Source organism: Myxine glutinosa, chromosome 1 (assembly GCF_964187855.1).
Source record: "Myxine glutinosa chromosome 1, kmMyxGlut1.1, whole genome shotgun sequence".
NCBI classification, from domain to species: Eukaryota; Metazoa; Chordata; class Myxini; order Myxiniformes; family Myxinidae; genus Myxine; species Myxine glutinosa.
In genome coordinates, this window is record NC_136261.1 from 320828801 (window position 1) to 320843687 (window position 14887).

General features: G+C 41.1%; 1 protein-coding gene across 2 annotated transcripts in view; it reads left to right on the forward strand.

Annotated features, from left to right (window-relative positions):
• Nucleotides 1–10495, forward strand: part of RFTN2 (raftlin family member 2) — a 187127-nt gene extending 176632 nt beyond the window's left edge. For both annotated transcript variants that reach the window (XM_068100423.2, XM_078769512.1), the window contains 2 exons: nucleotides 8676–8760; nucleotides 9536–10495. In XM_068100423.2, the coding sequence (XP_067956524.1) occupies nucleotides 8676–8760; nucleotides 9536–9550 (100 nt within the window). In that variant the 3' untranslated portion in view covers nucleotides 9551–10495. The remainder of the gene's footprint in view (nucleotides 1–8675; nucleotides 8761–9535) is intronic.
• The last annotated feature ends 4392 nt before the right edge of the window (nucleotides 10496–14887 follow it).

Genomic DNA, 14887 nt, shown 5'->3' on the forward strand with positions numbered 1-14887 from the left:
TGACCGACAAGATTTATATCTTCTCCAGATCTGCATACAGGGATGTAGCTGCAGCTTGCCCATCCCTAGAGTGAATAATTGTCTGGCACAAGGGGAAATTGACTGCAAAATAGTACAGAGGATTCCCCAGATTGACAGAAATGTCATTGGTGTAAACAAGAAATAGCATTGGAAAAGTGCCATGTAGGACACTAGCCTCAAATGATAATCCAGCAGATAATAAATAAAATAATATCCAGAGCACCATGTTGCTTACATTCAAGGAGGGACTCTTCTAGCCAGTGGAGGAGAGATCTTGGATGACATTTGCAGATAATTTAGTCTGCAGGGTTGGATGGGAATGGATGCCATATGATGTCAGATACACAAAAAGGTTTAGTGAGACTGCCCTGAGCTCCTGCTTTAAATGCAATGTGTCCATGTATTCTTTAATTCAAAAAAAGGACCATTTATTGTGTGGTAGAGGGGCAAGGACATTAGTCGAACTGATGATCTGTAAATATACATTTATAAAAGAGCTCAAATTTTTATTTGTTGCTCATATGGATTATATCACATTGCTGATGAGGAGCTGAAGAGTATCCAGTTCGTATTTCAAAGGATTCGTTTTGTCAACTTGTGTATTGAGATGGTATTAGCCCGCTTCTAAAATGATGGGACTAGGTGACCTTCTGTGAAAGACCTTCTGCAGAACAACGAAAGATGACGAGCCAGTTCAGGAACACAATATTTGAGGATGATACCTTGAATACAATGAAGCGAGTTGCAGATGTGGTGTAAAGTTTCCACATATACTTTACAAGAGGGAAGCTCACTTGTTACGAAGAGCATCCTTAAAAATGGAGGAGGGTAGTACTGGGAGATGATGGAGCATGAGTAATCCGAGCTTTTTCAGCAAAAAGTTAGTGTTTCATTAATTTCTAAAATACAAGCTTATATTTGCGGTATTCCTTGTTTTGATATATACCGGTAGCAGGCCCACATTTACCCTTCCTCAACAAACCTTCTCCATCTATAACGTGCTTCAAGAGGGTAATTCATCTTTCCTCGATTTCAACGCCGTGCTTTCATTGACGGTTTTTTTTTCCCATGTTTTGTTCACTTTATTCTCACAATTCTCTTCTTGGATTCTCATTCGACTTAAATCGTCACTGTGTATGACTTTGGTGTAAAATGTATTTTTATCCTTACTTTTGGCCTTCCCTGTTGTCTCATTCAATGAGTGAGGTCTTTCACTGTGGATCAGCTTATCAATTTGCTGTCAAACAAATTACTCTCCATACTTTGTATAAGATTGTATTTCAATCATTGACCTATACACCAAAATAAATTTAGTTTTTTGTGAATTTTTTTGGACCTTAACTTGTTTTTTCCCTGCTTTATATTTGGATCTACAATTCCCACCAGCAGCACCTCAAAGCAATTCCTCAAATTGCAAATTTTCCCCCTTTTATAACAATTTATTTCAGGGTTATATTTATTGGTACCTTGTACTTTATTTTGAAACAATTTTATTTGTTCCAAAATAATTAGTTTATTAGTTTATTGGTATTGTTAGTTTATTGGTATTGGAACAATTCAGGACATTAATAAAAAGACAAGTTTGTCGTTTCAACGTATCTTAGCTTAGAATTCAACTCCACCACACATGCGCAAAGAGGAGTGAGATAATACTTTTATACTGTCTGTCTGACAGTCAAACAAAATTGAAAATCATTCCAAACAGGGAATGTACTGTCCCCAAGTGCTTTATAAGGGACGTAAATACCATGCACAAATAGCTAATGTTGCGTGTTAGATAGGGTGGTGCAATAGATGCTGAGTAAACTGGTGGTAAAAGCCATAATTTTTTATTTCTCCGCCTTCAAACATTTATTTAAATTGAATTATATATTTGAACACTGTATAACACAAATCACTTTCCGCATACTTCCAATAACCTCCAGTTTTGCTGTACTTCAATTTTAATAAAGGAGCAATGGGGTGGTGTATAAGGGTGCTGTTTGGGACTGTTTGCAATACTTCAATATCACTAAACTTTTGGATTTTTATTTAACGATCTTTAAAATCATTTTTAAAATTAAAATTGAAGTAAAACTGTAGGAACACTGCGTGGGGTATCATGTTCTATGAACTCTTTAGTTACCCTTGCCAGAGGAGAGGGTATTGCATTTGGGTCTGTTTGTTTGTCCGCACAGATCGTGAGTATGTGTATGAATTACATTCGACCCTTAAGAACTCTAAGACCTTTTAAGACACCCTAAAACCCCTTACAACCCATTAAGACCACAAAGACCCGAAAGATCACAAAGACCGCTAAGACCCCTTTTGACCCCAAATCTCTTTAGAGCCTTTAGAAAACTAAGACCCTTTGAAACACTGAAGATCCTTTAGACCCTTTATAACCTGAAGACCATTTAAGACCCCCTAAGATCCTTGAGAACCCTAACACACTTTAAGACCCCAAACACTCTTAAAGACCCCAAAGACACTTCAGACCCCATAAGACCCCTAGGATCTTTTAGACACCTAACACCCTTTAAGACCCCTAAGACACTTTAGACCCCTAAGACCGTTTAGACCATTAAGAACCCGAAGATACTTTAGAATCACATGACCTTGTATACCCCATAGTTCCTGTCACAACCTTTAGAACCCTTAGACCTCTTCAGCCCTTTAGATTCTCTTAGATCCTTCAGAACCCTGAAGACCCTTGTACTCCTTTCCACCCTTTAGACCTTTCGACCTTCACACCTTTCAGACATTTTAATACCCAGTAGGCGCCATTGACCTTTATACCATTTTAATACATTTTAGGACCCTTTAGACCCCATTAGACAATTCTGACCCTTTGAACCTTAAATTACACCCTTTGGACCCTTTAGACTATTTCGACCTTTTAGATCCATTTACACCTTTTGTGACCACTCCACCTTTGAACTTTAAGACCTTCAGACCATTTTACCTTTACAACTTTTAGACCTTTGGCTTTTACACATTTACAACTCGACCATATAGAACTTTCATTTGCAATCAAACACCTTTAATTCAGTGCACCTTCCATTAATTTGCCACACAAAATACACTACACAAAACATGTCCTGGTGAGGGTCTGCAATCTCTGATTGCTATTGATTGTTACCTCCGCCACCAAAGGTGGATGGAGGTTATGTTTTCACCCCTGTCTTTGTCTGTCTGTCTATTTGTGAACAGGAAACCTCAAAAAGTTGTGGACGGATTTGGATGAAATTTGGTGGACAGGTTGGGTGTGTGCTCTTTGTTTATATACAGTATTTATTTCGTTGTTTGTTTCTATATATGCTTCAGAAACAAACAAAAAATACTAAAGCAAATTCAACCAAATCTTGCATGTTGCCTAAGGTACTTCAAGTATGGTTTCTGCCGAGGCAGCATATCTAGTGGAGGAGGTTCAGGATGGAGGGCGAGGGGGGGGGGGGGGGGGAGGTAGGGAAAGACTCCATTTCTCTGTATGTAAATATATATCATATTGTTGCGGATATGAGGATTGTGTTTTTTTTTATTGTGTGTATTATTATTATTGCTTTATTCTGAGCCTCCTTGCTCCAGTGTGTAAAGGTCAAAGGGCGTCCCATAATTAGTCCATAAAGCAAACACGTCAGCCAATCATAGAATACCCCTGTTCGATAGCTTATATCTTATTATGTGTTTTAGAGTAAGGCCTTGTCTTCCATTAGAATGACACTCCATTGCACCGAATCAATAGAGAATAGCTCCCCTTCAATAATTCCATTTCCCAGCCAAACTCTCCATCTGTGGGTAAAGCAGTTCACAAGCGAGGGGTGCACGCCCTCTCAATTCGCTGCTATAGTGAATATGTGCTCCGTGCTCTGTTTGAACAGGAGGGGCGGGGTCGCCAGGGAGAGGCAAGCCCAGGGCGCGCCAAGAAGGGCGGGGCTGTGCAGCCCCATGCCCAAATAAGGAAACAAGCCCGTGGCTCGCCACGAGGGGCGTGCCGTCGGCGTGATGCCCATATAAGGAGACAAGCCCGTGGGATTACCATACAAGGTCACGAAACAGAGCACGGGGGGGAGAGGGCGGTACCGAAACCGAAGAGGGCGTGTGAGACCCGCGCTAACGGTATGCGAGAAGGGTGCGAAGATCGCAGATGAGCTGGAGATAAGTGAGAGAAAGGCTGAGCTGAGCTGGGTGGAGAGTCCCGCGCTGGAGAGAAGTGAGAGGAAGGGAATACGAGCTGAGCTGCGTGGAGAGGTACACGACAAAGAAAGGGTCCAAGAGAAAGCAGAGGAACTTTTACGAACGAGTTGCAAAGAGACAAGCAGATGAGTCCAAGAGATGAGTCCAAGAAATGAGCTGAAAGGCTGAGCTGAGCTGCGTGGTGAGGTGAACAGGAAAGAGCTGGGTCGTCAGAGCAGGGCTGAGTCGTGAGGGCCAAAAGCAGAAGATCATCCAGGGAAGCACAACGCCTGCTATTCGTCACCTTGCTCGCCAGCAGCAGCGTCTACAGCAGCAACAAGACTCGACAGCCGTTTGGGGCCTGGACGGCAGTTTGGAGCAGGGCCGCGAAGGGACGGCGGCTGCCGAACGCGCCGAATCGTGCTGCCGAACAAATTGGACTTTCCTCTCCTTCCAGCCAATTCCTATCATCATTCCCCGTGTGAGTCGTCTTTGTTTGTTCTGTCCTGGGTATTAATTAAGCCTGTTAGATAAGCTAGTAATTTTCACTGTCACCTGCGTCTCATGTCCCCTGTAAATAAACGTGACTGCTCTTTTTGCTTATGTGTGTAAATAATAATAAACCCCGTTACTCTTCTGTATGTCTTCTTCTTCCTCTTTGCATTCGTCGTCTTAGTCTTTTCCCGATTGAATAGCGGTGGCGCGATACGGCCAACGTCTGGGTGAATCGGGTGAGTCGGGGAACAACTGTTCGGTCGCGGAGCCTCCGCTCGGCAAATATAACATCCTTAACCGCGAACCGTAACAATATTATAGTGACACCCTGTGGTAGCGAGTATTACAAATCATCTTCGTATATAAAGAAAGTTAACACAATTTGATATTACCCCACAGTATACATTACAGTGATGTTGAAATCTAAGTGAGATTAATTCGAAATTTTCAAAAATATTTCATTTCACTCATTTTAAGCAGATCAAACCAAATCATCCAACACTGAGCTTCACAGCAATTTGGAAGTGATTTTTGCTCACACCATATGTAAGCAGCAAGGATAGTTGGCGAAGATGGTGTTGGCTGACTTACAAGCATATGGGAGATGATCTCGGTAAAATTAGAGAATGAATCGAGCAGAATGTTCATGAAGTCCTTACACATTTCCAAAACCCTGGGCCAATTTCTCTGAAGTTTGCTGTGCCGCAATATTACTACACACGGAAGGTCAACTACACAATACAAACTTTCAATTCTTAATCAAAAATAAAAGATTGAAATAACGGTGCTTTGGGCGATTGAGTGTCGGGTGCCCTCCTTGGCGAGTTGTCCCATAATTGCTGCGTTGCTCTCCCGAGTTACTAAAATTTCTCAACAGCTGTGTAGCAGCCGGTGATGAGTACATGTTAATGGGTAGAAATAACACTGATAGTTTATATATCTTGTCTATTTTGCTGCAGCTACTTTTTTGCTATAGCAAGTAGGAGAAAACCAATCTTCTTGATGTTTTAGTAAACTCTAGATAACCCAACCTTGATCAGGTGACCGAACTTGTAATTTAATGAAAGCGAATACAAGTGTCTGAGAGGATGGTGCACAGGTAGGAGCTGCTCGTGCTGCTGAGATTGATGAGTCCACAGCTTAGGGTCGGTCCATCTGATGGACACCACACTCAATAGTGTCCCTCAGATGGACCTTAAGCTGTGGACTCATCTATGAGCATTTATTGCTGGTGCAATCAATGAATATCCCTCTGTGGTGCTCGACGAAGAGTAGGTGAGTTACCGCAGGAACCCTGGCCAAATTCCTGCCTCATTCAGTCCAGAGAGGAGATGGGAACCACCTGGTCGATTTGTCCATGGAAATGCCAGCATGGATCCACAACTATTTTTGACCTCATGGAATAAAAGACGATGGTAACATTAATGATGGTGATGAGTAAATGGTAATGGGTAGAAATAAAAAAGATAGTTTGTTTGTGGAGAGGTTTTACGATGCATATTTCATGAAAATAAGTTACGAATAACTTGACAGAAGACTCAAGTAGCCAGCAAAGCAATTATTGACAGCAATAAATAAAGTAAAAATAATCTTAGGATACATAACGAAGGGAATTATGTTGTAGCAGTAGCACAGATTAAATAATGTTTGCTGTGATGTATCATGACCTCTACTGCTCTTTATACCATCAGGTCAACCATACACTGCTTCATTATAAATCATAGTTGCGACTGTCTCTACTGCTGACGGAACTGTCAAATTGATCATCATGTGATCGCTACAACATCTCAACGTACTCACATACTGTGACTACTGCCCTACCTTTAGAATTTGCAAATTGTGCTCACACATTTTGGTGAAGTTCTGTGCATTTGCTTATTTAAAGATAGGTTTTAGATAATCTCATAATTTGGTTTGTGCAAATTGTATATAGAAAGGTAGTTTTCAATCACCAACTTTGTTGCACTAGTCTGTTTTCATAGTATTTGATTAAATGACCCATTTGCTGCAATTGCTCGGAATCCTGGCCGTAACCAACTCAGTTACATGGGGTTTGAAAACAGTCTTTTACGTGTGGTAATCATAAGACTTGTGGGTGGTCTCCACCCTCTCACATCTCATATATTGTGTTAATTTGCCCATAATCTACTAATGTCCTTGAAATTCATGTGCAAGTACACTGATGTCTTTGCCCTGAATGTGATACATATACCGTGCCTCAGAAAGTATTCACACCCCTTGACTTTTTTCACATTTTGTTCTGTTACAGCCTGAGTTCAAAATGGATTTCATTGATTTTTTTTTGTTACTGATATACACATAATACACCATAATGTTAAAGTGGAAATTTTCTTTTAGAATTATTTACAAATTATTAAAAAATGAAAAGCCACAATGTCTTGAGTCAAAAAGTATTCAACCCCTTTGCTATGAACACTCCAAATTGAGCTCAGGTGCATCCAATTTCCTTTGATCATTCTTGAGATCTCTCTACAACTTGATTGGAGTCAACGTGTGGCCAATTCAATTGATTGGACATGATTTAGAAAGAAACACACCTTTCAGTTGACAGAGAAAATGTACCATGAAGTCCAAGGAGCTGTCCGTAGAACTCCGAGATAGAATTGTGAGGAGTCATAGATCTGGTAAAGCATATAAAACATTTTCTAGAGTGATGAAAGTTCCCAAGAGTACACTGAGCTCCATCATTAAGAAATGGAAAGAATATGGAACTACTCAGACTCTTGTTAGAACTGGCCGTCTGACCAAACTGAGCAACCGGGCAAGAAGGACCTTGGTCAGGGAGGTGACCAATAACCCAATGACCACTCTGACAGAACTACAGAGTTCCTTTGCTGAGATGGGAGAACCTGCTAGAAGGCCAACAGTCTCTGCAGCAATTCACAAATCTAGGCTTTATGGGAGAATGGCCAGAGGGAAGCCACTCCTGAGAAAAAGGCACATGACAGCATGTCTGGAGTTTGCAAAAAGGCTCGTGAAAGACTCTGAGAGCACGAGTCAAATGATCCTGCGGTCTGTTGAGACGAAAATTGAACTCTTTGGCCTGAATGCAAAGTGCCACAGCTGGTGGAAACCAAGCACAGCTCATCACTCATCTAACACCATCCCTACCGGGAAGCATGGTGGTGGCAGCATCATACTATGGGGATGCTTTTCAGCGGCAGGGACTCAGAGACATGTTAGGATATAGGGAAAAATGAATGGAGCCTAATACAGGCAAATCCTTGAGGAGAACCTGCTTCAGAGTGCAAAAGACTTGAGACTGCAGCGAAGACTTATGTTCCAACAGGACAATGAACCCAAGCATACAGCCAAAGCAACACTGGAATGGCTTCAGAACAAGAATGTGAAAGTGCTTGAGTAGCCCAGCCAAAGGCCAGACTTGAACCCCATTGAGAATCTGTGGAAATAATTTAATATTGCTCTTCACCAACACTCCGCATCCAACTTGGCTGCGCTTGAACAAATCTGCAAGGAAGAATTGGATACATTCCCAAAATCCAGATTTTCAAAGCTGATAAAGGCAAGAAGACTCGAAGCTGTAATCGCTGCAAAAGGTGTTTCAACGAAATATTGACTTAAGGGGCTGAATACTTATGTAAATTAGATATATCTGTATTTCATTTTCAATAAACTTGTAAAAAAAATTCTCAAAACATGTTTCATTCTGACATTATGGGGTAAAATGTGTATTTCCATTTTAAATTCAGGCTGTAACACAACAAAATCTGAAAAAGTCAAGGTGTGTGAAAACTTTCTGAAGGCACTGTATTGTATACACAAGCTCTTCCATGAGCCTTAGATCACTGTAGGATAAATGTCATAAAAAGAATAGTAACCTATCAAACATATATGGCAAGTAGAACAAAACTTCAAATTGACCCACATGTTAAATTGTATTATATTGACTGTCTTATCAGAGATTAATAACAAATGTTGGAAATGAAAAGCCTTTAAATGCTGGAACGATGTCTCTCTTGCAGTGAAGGGAATTTGGTTGCAAAACAGATAGTCTTCCTCCAAAGGCAATCCCAGAAGTGTAAAGAAGGCCAAAAGAGCAGCAAAAAGGTAAGATATAAATATTTGTTGTGAGATTGATCGATGCCGTAACTTATTTCATTATTTGATAAGTTCCTTTTGTACTCTTCCCAATAACTATATAAAATTTCCAAAAATCAACATTCCGTGCCTACCATGCTTTCATTTGTGTCCTGCTGCTACCTGTCTTTCCCAGTTCCTTGAAGGAACATTCCTTCCTTATCCAAGGTTAAAATTAACTAATTAGAATATGTTATCGAATGCACATAATCGTTACACTTCTGCTGATGAGTGAGACATAAAGAGCCATTTTCCAGTATGATTGCCTGCTTCAACTGGCTGAAGAACGATTCTTGCACACTATCTATGGATTTTGGGAATGATATGGTCCATTTTTGGATAAAACCTGTTGTTACTGGTATTGCGAGCATCATCCAAAAGCACATTGTTCTGCAGAACTCGATGGCAATCCTAGTACTGCCATTTTCAAAAGGTCCGCGTAGACCAAACAGCCAGGACCTTCACTTATTTCGTTTCCGCCATAACATCTCTGGCCACCAATGGACGGTAAAATAGATTGGCCTCGCAACCTACTGGTCTTTGCCAACACGTCGATCAGCTGGGGATGTCAAATGGATGACCACATACAGTTAATGGGTCCACCTTTTTCATTTCGGTTTTATGCCCAAACCTTATTCCTGCAAACACCAGCCAGATCCAGTAACTCATAGATGATGTGACGTTTTATGTCCACCTGTCTGTGCATTTGTTATCTGGGTATTGAGCCAGAGCCGTTTCCTTACAGAACGCTCTGGCTTGAGGTGCCAAACGACCGGTGGATTCAAGAAGCGGGGGCGCTCTCTGCTGGGCAGAATGAGTGAAGCGAGGAAACCGAGCTGCGTCGTGGAAGAACTTCCATGCCAGCAACCCCATTCGAGACACGCGGGTCAAGAATTAATGCACAAATCTGGAGGCAAAAAATGGGAAGAAAACAAGAACACAAAACCATTGTAAAAGATGTCCAGCTACAATTACTGCCACATTGTGCGGACCTCAGCGAATCGAGTGGATTTGGTCGTGAAATCGAATCCAGGAGTTCCTCCAGCTCTTCGGTCCTCGCAATGTAGATGTATTAACCTCCTGCTGAGCAGATACATTGGCTTTTTTGTATAATATAAGACGGTCATTATAATGACTGTAAAGCTTCAATACCGTGAATTTAATATTTGCACAGTCCAATTGTCCTCCGAACAGTTGAAGAAACCAAAGATCGCTTATTTGCTGTATGGTGCACAATTTTTATGAAATAATGCGCTATTTTGTTACGGAATGGTTGTTGTGCTGTATTTCCAGCAGCAGAAGCCAAAGCCATTTGAGCCTAAATCCCCACTGATGTATTTTGACACCGCCTCGAACCCGACGGCAGATGGCTGATGTGCTATGAAGACCTGTCATTATACTCACTGCGCCAGAAATGATTCTGGCCTTGAGCCTCCTTACACACTCACTTGAATTTTTTTTTCCCAGTTTCTTCGAGCCATAGTCGATTGCTATCGTTGGCGGTTTAAATGTATCTACTCATATCTGATCACATTTTTTTTCTTTCTACTGATTGCTAAGTACGTGACTTAAATTTGAGATATCAAGGAGGAAATTGTTGCTTTGTTACCGCAGACATTGTGAGCCCCCCGGGTTTCAAGGATAGTGAGGGGTGGGAGCAGGGTGAGAGTGGGAACACTCGTAATAAAGTTTTGAGCAAATGGCAGATTGTCCTCAATTGCGGAGCCACTAATCGGTGGAACGGAGCCATTGATATACGGATAGTGAACATTTATGGAGGTATAGTTTACAAGCTACCCTTCTCTTATTTAGTTAATCTGGCTTGATCTAAAAAAAAAATGTCTTGAATTCAAAAAGACAATAAAAAAAAGAACAATTTCATCAAAAAAAAATGGAAAGGAATTGCGGGTATTTGTAAGAACAAAAAAAAAAGCAAAATTTTGTTCGCATAAAGAGGTTTAATTTCTTGTAATAAAAATGATTCATTTGGAACACCAAAAGATTGCCTTTCCCTTGCGGAGTTGTTTTCCCCCCTTTTTGCAGTCCCTCGCTGATTGTAGGTGCCAGGGAGAAAGCACATGGCCAAGCTTCCGTGCCAGTTTACTAAACATTTGGGCAGAATCGATGTCAGCAGGGAGAGCCACTGTTACACTTTGAGGCACATAAAACCCCCCCAACCCTCCACACGAAAGAGGGTCTACTGCACATATAGAACACGTGATATGATACTTTGGTTTCCGAACCAACCTAAAGCTTAAAAAAAATTGTACTGATACATTCAATCGTTAAGAGAAATCTATGCAATTGCAAAACACAATCTCAGGTTTGCTTCCCCAAGATTGTTTTACATAAATTTACATAATCACATAAATACAGGATATGATTTTAGCAGAGGTAATGGAGACGAGTGTAAAAGTGAAGGCTCCATGTGGAACTCTTCCGATACACAAATTATGTACAAGCAGCTTTATGATAATCAAAATGAACGATGATACTTTTCACCTCGGCCACTGAAGGAGGGCCGAGGTTATATTTTCATCCCCGTCTGTTTGTCTGTCTGTCTGTCTGTGAACGGGATATCTCAAAAAGTTGTGGACGGATTCGGACGAAGTTTGGTGGAGAGGTAGTGTATGTGACAAGGACGAAAAGATTAGATTTTGGTGAAGATCTGAATGTGGATTCGGATATGAGAATTATTTAATTTTTAAGCGATTCTTCACCATTGGGAGATCGGGCCAAAAACGATAAAAAGCAGGATATCTCAAAAAGTTGTGGACGGATTCGGACGAAGTTTGGTGGAGAGGTAGTGTATGTGACAAGGACGAAAAGATTAGATTTTGGTGAAGATCTGAGTGTGGATTCGGATATGAGAATTATTTAATTTTTAAGCGATTCTTCACCATTGGGAGATCGGGCCAAAAACGATAAAAAGCAGGATATCTCAAAAAGTTGTGGACGGATTCGGACGAAGTTTGGTGGAGAGGTAGTGTATATGACAAGGACGAAAAGATTAGACTTTGGTGAAGATCCGGATCTGGATCCGTGAATTTTTAAAAAGTGATTCTTCACCATTGAGCCAAAAAACGATATATAGCACGATATCTCAAAAGGTTATGGACCGATTCAGCTGAAAATTGGTGGACCGGTTGGTTGTGTGGTAAGGACGAAATGATTCGATTTTGGTGAAGATCAGAATACGGATCCAGATACGACAATTATTTAATTCTTTAAGTGATTCTTCACCATTAAGTGATAGGACCAAAAACGATATATAGCATGATATTTCAAAACGTTGTAGACGGATTATGATTACACTTGGTGGATGAGTTGTTTATGCGACAAGAACAAGCAGATCCGGCCTATCAGTGGGATATAAAACATAAACTGTTCAACCTGGCGGAGGTATGCTCTCTACAGAGTGCTGTTTTAGATATACATATATATATATATATGCATTTTTTAAAATTTCACCAGCAAAATCACTTTTATACAGAAGTGGAACATTTACATTGCCTAATTCTTCACAAATGGCCTAATTCTACCCATCTTCTACATTGTCATTTGCGCCCTTCCTTATGGGAGGGAAGTCATTTGTGCCCTTCCTGTGCCCTTCCACTGCACTTTCATCTTCAAACAATTTTGTTGAATTTGGAAATGAGGAAACTTTTGTCATCATGTTATTTTTGCATTCAAATGTTCCATTAAACTTTGCGGCCATTTTCTTTTGCACAACGCGTCTCACAATGCTTGTTTTTGAAACACACTTGACACAGCGTGCCTGCCTGCCTACCTTTTCATGTGTTATAAGGGTCGGTACGAAAGTAATGCCTGTTATTAACTCAACTGGACTACCGTCCAGTTGAGTTCATCACATACTGAACCCTCCGGCTTCCGTCGTCTGTCGTCGTCGTCGTCTGTCATCCGTTAACTTTTCGACGTTAACACTCCAGCGTCCACAAATACCAACCGATTCTGATCAAACTTGACAGGCAGCATCCTTACCCCAAGGACCAGCTTGGTATTACATTTCAGCCCGATCCGTTGAAAAATGGCGAACTTACGCGACATTTTTTTTTTTGGTCATGAAAATGACGTTAACTCTCTAGCGTCCACAAATATTAACAGATTTTGATCAAACTTAGAATGTCTAACCCTTACCACACAAAGTAGGTTGCGATTGCATTCCGACCCGAACCGTCACAAAATGGCCGCCATAGGCCGCCATATTGTTTTCAGCTCTGAAATGACGTTAAGACTTTAACGTCCACAAAGATTTATGGATTTTGATCAAACTTGGTGTGTGAGACTCTTACCACACAAGGTAGGTTGCTATCGCATGTCAACCTGATCTGTCATAAAATGGCCGCCATAGGCCGCAATTTCTTCTGATGTCACTTAAATATATTGGAACAGCCACCTAGCTAAAAGAGCGCTAGAAAAAGTTTTGATGGCATGGCGTGTTAAAAGCAGTCATCCATGTTCAATCTGCTCTACATGGCGTGGGGATTAGAAAGTGCCCGGATGACATTCTCAAATTTGACTTTTAAGGTCATTTCTGAGGTCACAAAGGTCACATGGGGTCAAATAAGGACAATGTATCTAAATTTTGCAATAACTCATGAATGGAATATACCTGTGTGTTCAAACTTTGGCACTAGATAGCGCATTGTATTGGGCTTATTTTAAGGTCATTTGCATACGCATAGGTAAAAAGCATCATGGGAAAATTCAATATGGCGTCCACAAAATGGCCGCCAAACCTGTCTCTGGTGTAGAGTAATGTACAACGTGTCTTTCTGTAACCCATAATCTCCCCAAACCAAGAACATTAAACTTATCAAGTATGCAGCTTACACTATTGGGCTATTCAGAAGACTATTTGCCTGACAGTGCGAGAAAAGGATCATGGGAAATTCAAAGTTGCGGCCACACAGTTTTGTCACAGATTTGTGTTGCTCTGTTTTACTATACTAGGACGTGCCCGTACGTGGGTGCCCGTTCCTTGCCAAAAAAAAAAAAAAAAAAAAATTTGTGTAGGGGTGTGTGTTGCGTACATGTTCTTGTGGAAGCGTCTTTACAATGATATGTTCTCTTCTCGTTGCAGATTTCACTAGCTTCTCGTCAGAACAGAGATCAGGTTTATGGATCCAGTAGCTGTGATTAAGCGCAAAAACCAAAATCAATCGGACTACACACGTTGTTTCTTCTGCTAGGAATGTACAGCAACATCTGTCGATCTGCGGACAGCGTCTATCGAAGGAAAACGCCGAACTCTCATTGTTGCTTCACAGAGAAGACAACTTAATGATAAAAACAATCTAGATGTGCTAGATAGATTGGATATTGTGTCAGAAGCAAATTTTCTTGCAGAAGAAGTGAAATGGCACAAGGCATGTTGCAGTACATTTACGTCCGAGAGCCAGATCAACAGGCTTAAAAAACGACTTGAATCGCGTGTCAGTCCTGTTAACCTTCCTGTTGCTGCAACTTCATCACATACTGAACCCATCCAGAGACGTAGTTCTCAAGCACCAATTAACTGGAAAGCATGTATGTTTCGTCAGAAGGCTGATGACGAGAAGGCCCATCGAGTCACAACAATGAGGAAATCCGAATGTATCATTGAAATGGCCCAGAATGACCCAGTTATGAGCGTAAGACTGGCAGGTATCAATGATTTGATAGCAGCTGAGGGTTGTTATCACCTCCGATGTTGGGTAGCGTTTGACAGGCAAAACAAGCAGAAACACGTTGCTTCTGCATCAGGTCTCGAGCACGATGAGAGTATGGGCACTCTGTGTTGCGAGTTGATCACAGGATTGTCTCGTGGCCATGTGTATGACATGATGGATGTATGGCGCAAATATGAGTGCATATGTAATGAAGCTGGTTCAGATGTTCCTCTGAAATACCAATCAAGGAGGAAGACTTTCTATAAAGATATTCAGCAGAAAGTTAGGCATAAGGGAAATTATTTTCGGCCTTTAGACCCGAAAGCATACCTTCTTTTGTACCCTGGAGAGAAGTCAGGGTTTCTCATCTCAAAAACTCTCACGAAGGCAGCAGAACAACATGTGGCCTCATCGGAAGAGGAGTC